A 13,211-nucleotide genomic window follows, 5' to 3' on the forward strand; every position below is an offset into this window, starting at 1 on the left:
ATAGTTTCTTGTCAAGATATATGAATTTTTCCATGAACTTCCCCTTCCCCCTCCCCTGTTTTATGACACTTGCCGAGCTCCCTTCCCTATAAAAAATCTGTATCTCTGAAATGAAAAAAAAATCTATATCTCTGAAATGCAAGAAGTACCTGTGCCAAGTTTGGTGGCAGTAGTTCCGAAGTTATGACGTTACAAACATACAAACTTATGTCGTTTTCGTTTTTAAATTGCACTACACCGGTGTAGCGAAAGCTGCACCTAAACCGTTCGTTTTTACCACACGGAACGACCGAAATTAGCTCTGCGCCTAATTCGTATTACTGTTTTTGAATTAGTTGATTTTAACAACAAAATTTCCAAAATAACTATAAAATTAGTTAAAATTTAGAATTTACTGTGCTGAAAAAAACTCTTATTTTTAGAGAATGTGTTTAGTTGGCGAATATTTTGGACACAAACCAGCAATATTTCAATCCAACACGAAATTCTCATTGACAACTAATTTCGTTATTAAAATCAGAAACTTTGATTCTATTTATTTATCACCGTCATTACTGAAGGACAGCAGTGTCAAAGCAAAACAATCAATTAAAAAGCTAAAAGGAACAGTCTTGTTGAAACTGCTCGCAAATTGTTTAGATGTTTTTCACATGTGTTACGATTATATAAATTATATTATATAAATTTCTAAACCGATATGTAAAAATGACGTAAACTGTTAGTGGAAAGTATATTTATTCAGAATTTGTGCGCAGTTGAAGCGATTGTGGGTAATAATGTTTTTACGCGAAACAGTGAAGTGAGTTTCGAATGTTGCACTCTAATTGTACACGTCAAATGATGTTTTTTGTATCTTCTCATTCCGGGCTACGCCGTCCGGTGTACTACTTGTATTCGGTTTTTGTTTTCCGAGTGCTCAAAGTTTTCAGTGAGTCGATTTCGCGAAGTCGAATGAAGAAAACAGCGATTTAGAAGTAAAATTTTTCAAAAAGAAGTTTATGTTTCGCTTATGTCTTTTTCTCCAATACAACATCGTATTTATACCTGCAAATATAGAAAAGATAACCGCGACTGAAATTTTTTTCGGTAGTAGTGTGCCATCTAGTGGCTAGTAGTCATTATGGTGTTAACGAGCGCCATATAGCTGCTAATTGCAGAAACCAATTCAACCATTTATGTTGGTTGAAAACAACGTTTTATTTCTCTAATTCAACTAAAAAATTAGTTGAATGGATATGAAGCGTGCCTTAGCTAAGAAATGACAGCACGTTTAATTGGTGAATTCAACTAAAAAAAAATAGCCATTTCAACAAATATTTTATTATTATTAAGAGAATTAGAATTAAAAAATCTAAATTAGCAAAAGTAAGATTTTTTTAGTTGTCTCAAAAAATAACTAACTAAAATCAGAAAATCAACTAATTTTTTCGCCAAAATGCTAATTTCGGTCTTTCCGTGCAATTGCACTACACCAGTGCTACACTGTTTCTGCACCGATACCACTGGTGTAGCACTCATCAAAAGTTTGGTGTAGCTCTGTGCAATGGAATCGTTAATTGTAGTCAATGGTTACTGTTTATGTTTTCGTCATTTTTGTTCGTTTATTCATGCCTCAGTGTAGCACTGCACCGGTGTAGTGCAAATTAAAAACGAAAACGCCATTACATCCATGTTTATATATATAGAAGATAGAAGACAAGTCGTTGAAGAAAAATTTTCGAGCACGCATTTTAAAAATCAAGATTTGCGGTGTCCGCTGTATCTCAGCGCAGAGTTATCAGAATTCGACAAATCAAAGCAACATAGTAATAGTAGACCACTACGTTGTATTTGATTTTATTTTAATTTTTTTTATTTTTGGTGTCAAAACTGCGATTTTTCACTACAAAATCCGCCATTTTGTAGCTATAAAACCTTCCCAAAGTAATAAAAAATACAAAAGAAAATGTTGGGGTTGGGTATTTTATATATAACGGGTGATTTTTTAAGAGCTTGAGAACTTTTTTAAACAATAAAACGCATAAAATTTGCAAAATCTCATCGGTTCTTTATTTTAAACGTTAGATTGGTACATGACATTTACTTTTTGAAGATAATTTCATTTAAATGTTGACCGCGGCTGCGTCTTAGGTGGTCCATTCGGAAAGTCCAATTTTGGGCAACTTTTTCGAGCATTTCGGCCGGAATAGCTCGAATTTCTTCGGAAATGTTGTCTTCCAAAGCTGGAATAGTTACTGGCTTATTTCTGTAGACTTTAGACTTGACGTAGCCCCACAAAAAATAGTCTAAAGGCGTCAAATCGCATGATCTTGGTGGCCAACTTACCGGTCCATTTCTTGAGATGAATTGTTCTCCGAAGTTTTCCCTCAAAATGGCCATAGAATCGCGAGCTGTGTGGCATGTAGCGCCATCTTGTTGAAACCACATGTCAACCAAGTTCAGTTCTTCCATTTTTGGCAACAAAAAGTTTGTTAGCATCGAACGATAGCGATCGCCATTCACTGTAACGTTGCGTCCAACAGCATCTTTGAAAAAATACGGTCCAATGATTCCACCAGCGTACAAACCACACCAAACAGTGCATTTTTCGGGATGCATGGGCAGTTCTTGAACGGCTTCCACTTCGAAAATTCCCACCCATAACCATCCAACCCGACCAGAACGAAGTGTGGAACAGACCTTTTTCCGCAGAGGAGCTTAACTTCGCTCTCAATTCCACAAAAGGAAAATCGACGGGCCCGGACACTATCAATTACGATATGCTCCGGCATCTTCCGCCCTCAGGTCGCATTACACTTCTGAACCTCTTCAACAAGGTATGGTCCTCAGGTAAAATTCCTAACAATTGGAAAACAGCTATCACTGTTCCAATCCCCAAAGGCTGTGCGGGGTCCTTTTCTACCAGCAATTTCCGCCCAATTAGCCTTCTCTCCTGCGTAGGTAAAACAATGGAGAGACTAGTAAACAGACGCCTCGTCAATTTTCTCGAAGAGCGTAATTTACTAGATCAAAGGCAATTTGGATTTCGTCAAGGTAAAGGCACAGGTGCCCACCTCGGGTCACTCTGCGATACTATACTAGACAAAATAAACCAGGGCCTTCACGTCGATGCCCTCTGTATCGACATCGCAAAGGCGTATAACACAGTCAACCGGGATGGAATCCTTCGCCAACTGGTTGACTGGGGTATAAATGGACGAATGGGCACCTTCTTACAAGACTTCCTCCAAGGGAGGAACTTCCAAGTCTGCATCGGTGGATCTCTATCCCAAACATTCGTCGAGAGCAACGGCGTTCCCCAGGGTTCGGTTCTAGCCGTAACCCTCTTCCTAGTGGAAATGAACTCCGTGTTCAGTCGCTTACCAGCTAAAATATATATCTTCGTTTATGCTGACGACATTGTTATTATCAGTGCCGAAAACTCCTCTATAGCAACCAGGAAAGTTACCCAACAAGCAGCCGATGCTATTTTGCGTTGGGCAAACCGGGTGGGATTCAACATTGCCCCAAACAAATGCACCCTCTCACACTTCTGTCGAGGGGGTCATAGGAAAACCGACTCCACAATCAGAATAGGAACAGTCCAAGTACCATTCGTGAAGCACCCCAGAATTCTCGGCATCAACTTCGACCAGAAACTGAACTTCACGCACCACTTTGGTCTAGTCAAAAAAGATTGTGAATCACGTCTTAGACTGATCCGTACTATAAGCACTGGGCACCCGAGGTGGAATCGACACCAAGGGCTACTTCTAGCCCAGTCACTGGTATGGAGCCGCTTAACCTACGGGATAGAGGCGACGGCGGTGGGCAGAGAGAATCTAATCAAGATACTCTCACCCACCTACAATAGGGCTGTCAGGATTGCCTCAAACCTACTTCCTAGCACCCCAGCAGTGGCCGCATGCGTCGAAGCTGGTGTATACCCATTCCGCTGGTACTCCGCTTGGATTACATTCCGTCGAGCACTGGGGTGGCCAGAAAGAACTCACGGAGAGGAAGATTGCCTATTACAGAAACTAGCTGAAAGGTTGTTCAAAAGTTTCACCGGAAGCAACCTACCAAAACTGGCTCGCCTACATCGGGTTTGGAAAAGGCCCTGGTACCAACCAGACCTTCCCAAGACCGACACTTCCCTGGCACTCTCTCTCGGAGCCAAACCCCCTCCAGCAAAAGCTAGAAGCAATTTCCTCCAAATCTGCGCTGACCGGTTTACAGGAATCCCTGCATACTTCACAGACGGGTCTCGAACAGTTTATGGTACCGGAATCGGGGTGTGGGGACCAAACTTCACCCTGCACCGGAGCCTACCCCCGGAAAGCTCGGTATTCTCTGCGGAGGCCGCAGCCATCTTCGCTTGTATTGAGGCTATCCCCTCGGGATCCGAAGCCGTGATCTTTTCGGACTCCCTGTCAGTTATCACTGCCTTGGAGGCAGAAAGATGCCGGCACCCGTTCGTCCAGGCGATTCAGGAATACACCAATGACCAAACCACTGTGTGCTGGATCCCTGGGCATTGCGGGATCCCGGGGAACGAAAGAGCTGATGAGCTAGCGGCCATGGGCAGACAGTCACCACGATATATATCGGAGGTCCCAGCCGCAGATCTGATCACCTACTTCCGGGAGAGACTCCAGAAACATCTTGTAAGTCACTGGAGATCTTCTGGAGGATACCTCCCCAAAATCAAGGGGGAGGTGATCCGATGGACTGATCGACCAGATCGGACGGAACAGAGAGCCTTGTCCCGCCTTAGGGTGGGCCACACCCGCCTTACACATGCCCATTGCATCGCTCGTGGCAGCCCTCCCTCCTGCCAACACTGTGGAGTCAGGCTCTCGGTAGAGCACATCCTCACCTACTGTCCCGAATTCCAAAACCTTAGATCCCAATACAACATTAGCTCCTCTATCCGCAACGCTCTCTCCAACGATCCCGTCTCCGAAACTACACTAATCCTTTTCCTTAAAGACGCCCGCCTCCTAAACCAAATTTAGTATCTTCCCCTCCCAACTAAATCCCCCTCAACTACCCCATCCCTCCTCCTCCTCCTTCTCTTTCAGAATCTCGGCGAAGACTCAGCATCCACTGCCCGGACCACCCGGCCGCTGCCGCACACCCAGTCGAGAAACTACACTGCTCCATGGGCCATCCGCGGGGGGGGGGGGGGCGGAATGTCGACCAAGGCCCCCTTCTCTTTCAACCACTACACGGACCCCACCTAGATTCAACCTCTACCACCACCGACCACCAGAGCACTGTTTCACTACTATCCGAGGCACGACTCCGCCACCGCGAGAGGCTGGCCTCCCGGAACACCTATCACTGGACCCCACTCCCATCGGACCTCCACCTGCAACCATCACCCGAATACAGGACCGAGACCAGGAGCCTGGTCCCGACCTCCAGAAAGCAATCCGCCACAGACCCAGCACCTAAGCGGCCATCCGCCGGGGGCGCTGCCCTCGGGGATGTTACCCGCGGCCCGAAGCTGTAACATCAATCCCAGTCCAGCACAGAAAAATAGTCTTTAACGTAGTCTTAAGCTTATCCCTATCTTCTCTCTTTCTCTATCTCTATCCCCTCACAATCTAAGACATATGAACCGATACCATGAATTGTAACCATTATTACTGACTCTATGTAAAAACTCCTCCCCCCCCCCTTTCCCCGAAATGCCCCACCTTATATCTCCCAGCCACCCCCAAACCCCTACCCCAATCTGATACATACCCGGTGAACGACCATTATTAGGTTAAAACCGGGGGTAAATAAACGATATACTAATAATAATTGAACGGCTTCTGGTTGCTCTTCACTCCAAATGCGGCAATTTTGCTTATTTACGTAGCCATTCAACCAGAAATGAGCCTCATCGCTGAACAAAATTTGTCGATAAAAAAGCGGATTTTCTGCCAACTTTTCTAGGGCCCATTCACTGAAAATTCGACGTTGTGGCAGATCGTTCGGCTTCAGTTCTTGCAGGAGCTGTATTTTATACGGTTTTACACCAAGATCTTTGCGTAAAATCTTCCATGTGGTCGAATAACACAAACCCAATTGCTGCGAACGGCGACGAATAGACATTTCACGGTCTTCAGCAACACTCTCAGAAACAGACGCAATATTCTCTTCTGTACGCACTGTACGCATTCGTGTGGTTGGTTTAATGTCCAATAAAGTAAACTGAGTGCGAAACTTGGTCACAATCGCATTAATTGTTTGCTCACTTGGTCGATTATGTAGACCATAAATCGGGCGTAAAGCGCGAAACACATTTCGAACCGAACACTGATTTTGGTAATAAAATTCAATGATTTGCAAGCGTTGCTCGTTAGTAAGTCTATTCATGATGAAATGTCAGAGCATACTGAGCAAATAATAATGCATGAAAATCATAACCTCAAAAAATCTGAGCAAATACTAATGCATGAAAATCCTAACCTCAAAAAAATCACCTTTTAGAATGTGTGTACAAAATTTGGAAATAATTGACATATTTTTTCTTCAATCATATTTTTTCTTTGTATTTTGTTATATTAAAACATATAAAGAATGGTTTGTCAAATTTTCAACTCTTGGTCCTGTGCGTCATGCTCTTGTCACATAGCCGTATGAGGTAAGAATAAGTGAAGGCCCATAACTTCCAGAGTTTTATTCCGATAGGCTCGAAAATTTGACCGAACATTCTTGAAATGTTTTACTATAAAAAAGGCGGGTGAGTAATGTCAGAGACATAACTGGATGTCGTGAATACGAAAAAACTGACACGCTCCCATCACTTTTCCGAATATCAGTTAGTTGATTGATTGTATGAATTGTGCAAGCTTTCCTCTTTTTCACTAATAGAATTTGAAGCGATACACCTACATTAAAGTACAGTTTAGTTACATTAAACAGCTACTATTCTACAACTATATATTCCAAACTTGAAACAATTCCTTTTTAATTTGTTAATATAGGAAGCTAGGTACGACAAATTTGTAGTTTATTTTTATTGAAGCTATGAAGTTCGAAGATATCTGATTCTTCTCGAAATTTCAGTACGAGACAATTGCAATGGCCTGGTCTGAAATGTATCTACGATCTTCGGTATGCAAGAGTGATTCTAATAATAATAATAATAATGATAATAATAATAATAATAATAATAATAATAATGATAATACAGATTAATCTGTATATATGGCAACCCTGTTTCGCAAGGCATATTTTCACACGACCCCATACTAGTATAAAGATGTGTTCAACATCATCATTTTCGCTTTCGCATTGCCGTTCGTAATTGAATGTGTTAGTGACGGTACAAATCTGCTTTTCTACCTGTCTTCGGAGCCATCGTTCTGACGGTGTCTCGTACGTACAGAGTAGCTGCTTTAACTTAAATGACGCTATTTCTCACATCACATTTCCTTTTATACGTGCTAGTGGTAGAATTTCTTGTTAGAATTCCTTTCCTATACGCAGAACGGGAAACAGTGAAACGATATAAAAGAGAGAGTTAGCAGAGCGGCAGCCAGTAATACTGAATGGGTCGTCGAGCTGTGGAGGAACAATTAAGGGCAAGGCAAAGTCCCGCTCAAACCGTGCTGGTCTGAAGTGCCCAGTTGGCGGCAGAATCCATCGTTTGCCTCGGAAGGGGAACTACGCCGAGCGTGTCAGTGCTGGTGCATCGGTCTATCTGGCGGCAGTGATGGAGTACTTGGTTGCCGAAGTGTTGGAGTTGACCGGTAACGCTGCCCATGACAACGAAAACGAAAATCTTCCCTCGTCATCTGCAGCTGGCCATCCGTTGAAAACCCCGTCCTTTTCAGGATGACCACATCACTGTGATAAAGAAATATTTAGAATTGCTTTAAGTTTAGCCAGTTCTGATACGCCTGGAAAGTAGAATGCGCAAATCAAGTGGAAACATTTGTTCTAACAATTTTTGTTTTCGGCCGCATACTAAAGTACTCGCGACAAAAATACATATTGATCTGTGGCAACTCTGTTTCACACGGCATATTTGTAAACTAGTATAAAGATGTGTTCAAAATCATCACTTTCGCTTTCGCATTGCCGTTCGTAATTGAATGTGTTAGTGACGGTGCAAATTATTTCAACTCCCATCTTGATGAATCTTTTGGTAGGAAATATTGAGATCTGAGATGGTTCTCGTGTGTGTCTTGTTTCGGCAATGGGCCTTGCTGGACTTTTTGGCTGCCTTTTTCGGTTTCATTGTGCTGACGGTGTCTCGTGCATTCATATCGGGAAACAATGAGACGACAGGTCCTCGATGTTGCTGTCGTGTGTCTTGTTTCGGGGAGAGTTGCTCAGCAAATGATAGGAAAAGTGAACCATTCAACTTTTATATGGATGCTCTTGTATAGATACAGACATCTCGCGTTCTGATTGGCTGGTGCTGTCATGGGTTAAATCAAACAGGTTTTTCAATAGTGTACTATTGAAAAACTTCAATATTGTTGTAATACACGTTCAAGTTGAATATTTTCGATTCTATTGGTAGTTAGATTATATAAATCCTTCTACAGATCACTGAACCAGGCCCGTGCGCAGGAATCATCCATGGGGGGGGTCTGCCAACTACGAGATAACTCGTATATTCCGTTCTTTGCTAGGACGTCGACTACGAGTTATCTCGTACTGTGTTTACTTGCCATTGTCGCGTAGCTACGCTTAAACTCGTAGCATATCAGTGCTAATATGGATAGATGGCTTCTGGGAAGAGAACAAAAATTCAATGTTCTATGCTTTTTGATGATTACTATGTAATATAATTATAGTCTTTAATAATATAAAATGATTAAATGCAATTGGCTTTTTAGACCGGAATTCTGAGAATGGTCGTGGCAGTCAACGTGTTAATATAATAAGTACTCCATTGTTCATGAAACTCAATTTTAAAAAAAATTCTTCATGGGGGGGGTTAAAACCCCCAAAACCCCCCCCCTGCGCACGGGCCTGCACTGAGCTATGAGCTTTCAAAATACGAGAAAGGCAAACGCGCCATATGAATTATCCTCTTTGATACTCGTTTATACCAAACATTTCAGAAAAGTTTAATTGTGAACTATTTAAGAATATGTCATACAACTGAAAGTTTTAGCATAAAATTGTGATCATATTTCCGATGGCATGTAGCAAGAATTATGTTGATTCGTTAGATATAACAGGAGATATTCACGATCAAAAACTTATCACTCTCTCAGAGGGTAAATTTTGAAAAGGCGCCCCATAGTAAAGTAAGTCGTATTCACGACAAAAAATACAAAGAAAAAAATTGTTTTTCAAAAGTGTTAGACCCTACCATTCCCTGAATAACGTTGCAATAAAGCATTATCCTCATGAATTGCCAAGACAAACTAGGTATACAGATGTTCAACACATTTCCATACATAAATAATCTCAGCCTGATTCGGGACATTCGGAAAGTCCTGCATAAAATATTACCTTTGTCTTGAACACATGCGATTCCGGATTAGAATGCACATCTTTTCGCGAGTGTCCTGGTAGGTGCTGCTTGTTTTGCACCGATAATATATAATCCGATCCCAGAAACGTCAAATCAAACGTCTATCGGGATTCCAAAATATTTTGCACGTGGTTGAAGCTGCAGGATGTGCCACAAATCGTGCCACATCCTGCAGCCCTCACTGATGACGCGCACATACATACACACGAATTCGTGCATGCTTCAGTACTCAAATGTGCATTGTGCAAGGATAGAAATAACTGATATCAAACAGGAAGAAAAAAAGTGAATCACTGACTGCCTGTTTGCTTGCTCGCTTACTTGCAGACAATAAGAATGCCATCAGTCTTTCCTGCTATGATGATGGCACACACACACACACAAAGGAATCCTTCCACCTTTTCCGCTTCTGTTGCCAACGACGACGGACGGCGCTAGACGAGCGAACGCGAAAGAGATAAAGATTTATTGCAAACATTTTTTCCGATAGATACTGGTTCGTATTTTTTATTCGTCCCTCTGGAGAAAATGGTTGCACCGTTCGTTGGTCACTGAAATATATTTGATGTTTGGGCCCGTCTCATGTTCTTCGGCATACAGTCGATTCAGGAATAAATTGCCGGAAGATGTTCGGAATGAATTGGGCATCGAGCCCGGAATGACCGGATTGATGCTTGGCCGACCGACGGGTGATGATGAGGAAGCTTCAGAAGAACTGCACCGATGAACCCCCGAGGGGGCAGTGGTCGGAATGCGCTCTTCGCACGAGACTAGGATGATAATCGGAATATTTGGTTCTTTCATTCCTGGTTGGGAATAGAATCGAGATGAAGAAGTTCTGCCGTAACAAGAACAAGGATACGGGGTTTACCGAAAATTGACTTGTGCTAGTGGATTTTGTCGATTGTGACCAGAAGAAGGTTAGAGTATTGTTGCTTTCGAGGTGATAGTACTTTGAGCAAAGAACTGCGAACGAGAGTTTAATAGGAAAATTAGGTCCGTTTTAGCTTATGCTCGATCCTTGAATATTTGATTGTACTTGCAGTCGATTTCCAATTTTAGACGAGTTTGTTTAAACCTGCATCATTCGGAAAGGCAAGGTAATTTTCATTTCCTTAACAAGATTCAATTTCAGATTCTTGTTAATGATCTATGACCAAAGACTGCTGATAGTAGCACGGAGCTAGCAACCTTCCGTTGTACGGCATTTCGCGCGAAAATAATACCAGAACAGAACAGGGACTACTTTAATTAAACTTGGTAATACTCTGAGTTCCATCGCACCGTCGCACAGTGCCTGGGCTCTTTCCTGTGTTTGACCGGCAAACGATAGAATGCAATCAAAATTAATGAGCCGCTTCGAAAGTTTAAGATGAACACGCCCGCCTACATCTGCTTGAGTCCACTTACTTAGCAGGCTTTACCGCAGTTCCATGTACCACCAGGACACGCACTCCTTGCGTTACTCATTGATGGGTCTCTCGTTGATTACCCTCTCGTGATGAAATGGATCCTATCACCATCATCATCATCATCGTCGTCTTGCGAAGAGGTTTCTGTGTTCTGAATTCCGCACATCCTGCGGTAACACTGGCCTGGAATCTATTGGAGAAAGTTGTGCTTGTCACGAACAATATTTGATGGATTCACGATATGAAGATGAATTTTTCATGAATCGGCCGGCATCGGCCTCGACCCATTTTTCATTCGATTTGCCTTTCCCAACGTTGTCGGTGGGGTTTTGCGTCGAACTTTCGTTGGATGGGAGTCGAACTTGACAGGAAGATGTGTTGTGTCTTTTCGAACGCTCCATTGACAAGATGCCATCAATCATCGATTGAGTAAGGCTATTAATCGAGACGCAAGAAATGACGCATACAAAGCTTATGAAACGTCATACCCAGAGGAATTAACCAGACTAAGAAAAATCGACTCTTTAATTTTTCAAAACGGCACTGTGAGTAACAGTTTTCAAAATTGTATCGAGTAGAGTTGTTTTATCGAGTGGAGTCATGTTAATCCAATTAAAAACTGAAACTATTCAGTACATCACTCAATGAGTCGTATGACTAACCAAGAAAAACACTTATTTTTGTCAAAATTCAATTTATCCATGTAATCTCCTTCAAGATAAACACTACCATTTCCACGCTTGTCTAAATTCTCGCTACCGTGCTTGTAGAAAGATTTGTCCTTTACCTTAGAATAGGCTTCACATTCAACAATTGCTTCATCATTTCAGTTGATTTTCTTACCAGCGAGTAATCGGTAGTCACTGGGGGCCAGATCTGGACTATGTGGAGGACTGCCATCGACTTGTGAATCGGTGCATTGTCTTGGCAAAAGAGTGATTTTTTACTTGCTTTACTATGGCATGCTTTTTTATAATAAGCCCTGTGAAAGTATGGGTAGGATTTTTTCCTGAATATCTCGAGTTGTATTGAACGTGCAATAACATAATTCTTTCTCCATACCTATTGCTATCAGCAAGGATGGCTTTTATCGTATCAAAGAACGCTCACCAGCAACTCTTCACACGATTGATTCAGTGCCATCAAAGAGAGACGGATATCATCGCAACAAACAAAAATGAGCCGGCATGGCTCATTTAATATAGAATAGTCACCAGTGCGAGAGCGAATTTCTCTCGATGACATTTTTGAGAATCAAAGGTTAGCACGCTGCTGTGGGGATCCTCTCTGAAGCAACAAACGGTCGCTTGGTCTCGTTTCGCGATCCGATTCTATACGGGCAGTTGATAATTGCGATAGAATCATTTTACTATTGCCGCTTATTCTAACTATGTGTAAAAGTTATGTCTATGAAAATGTCTGTGAATGCTCCACACAAGGGTTTTGAAATATTGCAACCTAGTATGAGAATCATCAAGTTGAATCATCGATTCGATTTTCTGCGATAATTGTCAACTTGCGATTCTCTCTTGGGAAATTCCACACAGCAACGATCATTATCAAACTGTAATTTTTTTGAAGGGCGTGAAATACTCAGAGCAGTGCAGTAAAACTTCATTCAATTCAATTGAAACTGAATGTGGAACACATTGATGATCTCTCCACTGCAGTAAACTTCACTCTCTGACACACACACACACAATGTTTGCTGACGGCCCGAACGAGCAGTATTCAGTTCATCACTCGTTTCTCTTCAATCGAGGCTCAGTTCAACCACCGTCAGTTGATCTCTTGAAGTAACAAAATATCTCTTTCAATAGTGTGAGAGCGGCCTTCAAATTAAGTTCATGTTAACATTCGAATTGGTTCAAGATAATAGATGAAAGACTAATCAGATATCTGAAATATCAATCACAGAATACACATAAATTAATTGTTGCCTCCTTAAGTTTTCATTTTTAACACTTTACTCCATTTATAATTATATTCGTTCGAAATTGCTTACTACCAAGAGCGAAGACAATGAAGCAGCTAGACTACTTGGCACTTGAAACTGAGCAAGCAAAACTTCAAATGACTAGGTACGATTATTCAACTGACGATGAATTCCGGGAGCTTCACTTGAAAATGGCAGCAAAAGTCAAATGAAATAGAAGGGATATGCTGACGGTCAGTGGCCATAAATTTCATTTTCATCTTATATTATTTGATTGAAAATGAAATTTTACCGCACTGACTCAGAGTATGAAGTGGAGCGAAGAAATGTAGCAAAATTCTCTCACGGTTCATGCATTAAGAGACTCGAGTTCTTGTAGCATCTTCTA

The 13,211-nt window shown here is 41.9% G+C and overlaps 1 protein-coding gene across 1 annotated transcript; it reads left to right on the forward strand.

Moving 5' to 3' along the window:
• Positions 1–2,948: 2,948 nt before the first annotated feature.
• Positions 2,949–5,534, forward strand: LOC131433823 (uncharacterized). The gene is made up of 2 exons (XM_058600429.1): positions 2,949–4,646; positions 5,226–5,534. The coding sequence occupies exons 1-2, from the start codon at positions 2,949–2,951 to the stop codon at positions 5,532–5,534; spliced, it is 2,007 nt and encodes a 668-aa protein (XP_058456412.1).
• Positions 5,535–13,211: the final 7,677 nt, after the last annotated feature.

This window comes from Malaya genurostris, chromosome 3 (assembly GCF_030247185.1).
Source record: "Malaya genurostris strain Urasoe2022 chromosome 3, Malgen_1.1, whole genome shotgun sequence".
Taxonomy (NCBI): Eukaryota; Metazoa; Arthropoda; class Insecta; order Diptera; family Culicidae; genus Malaya; species Malaya genurostris.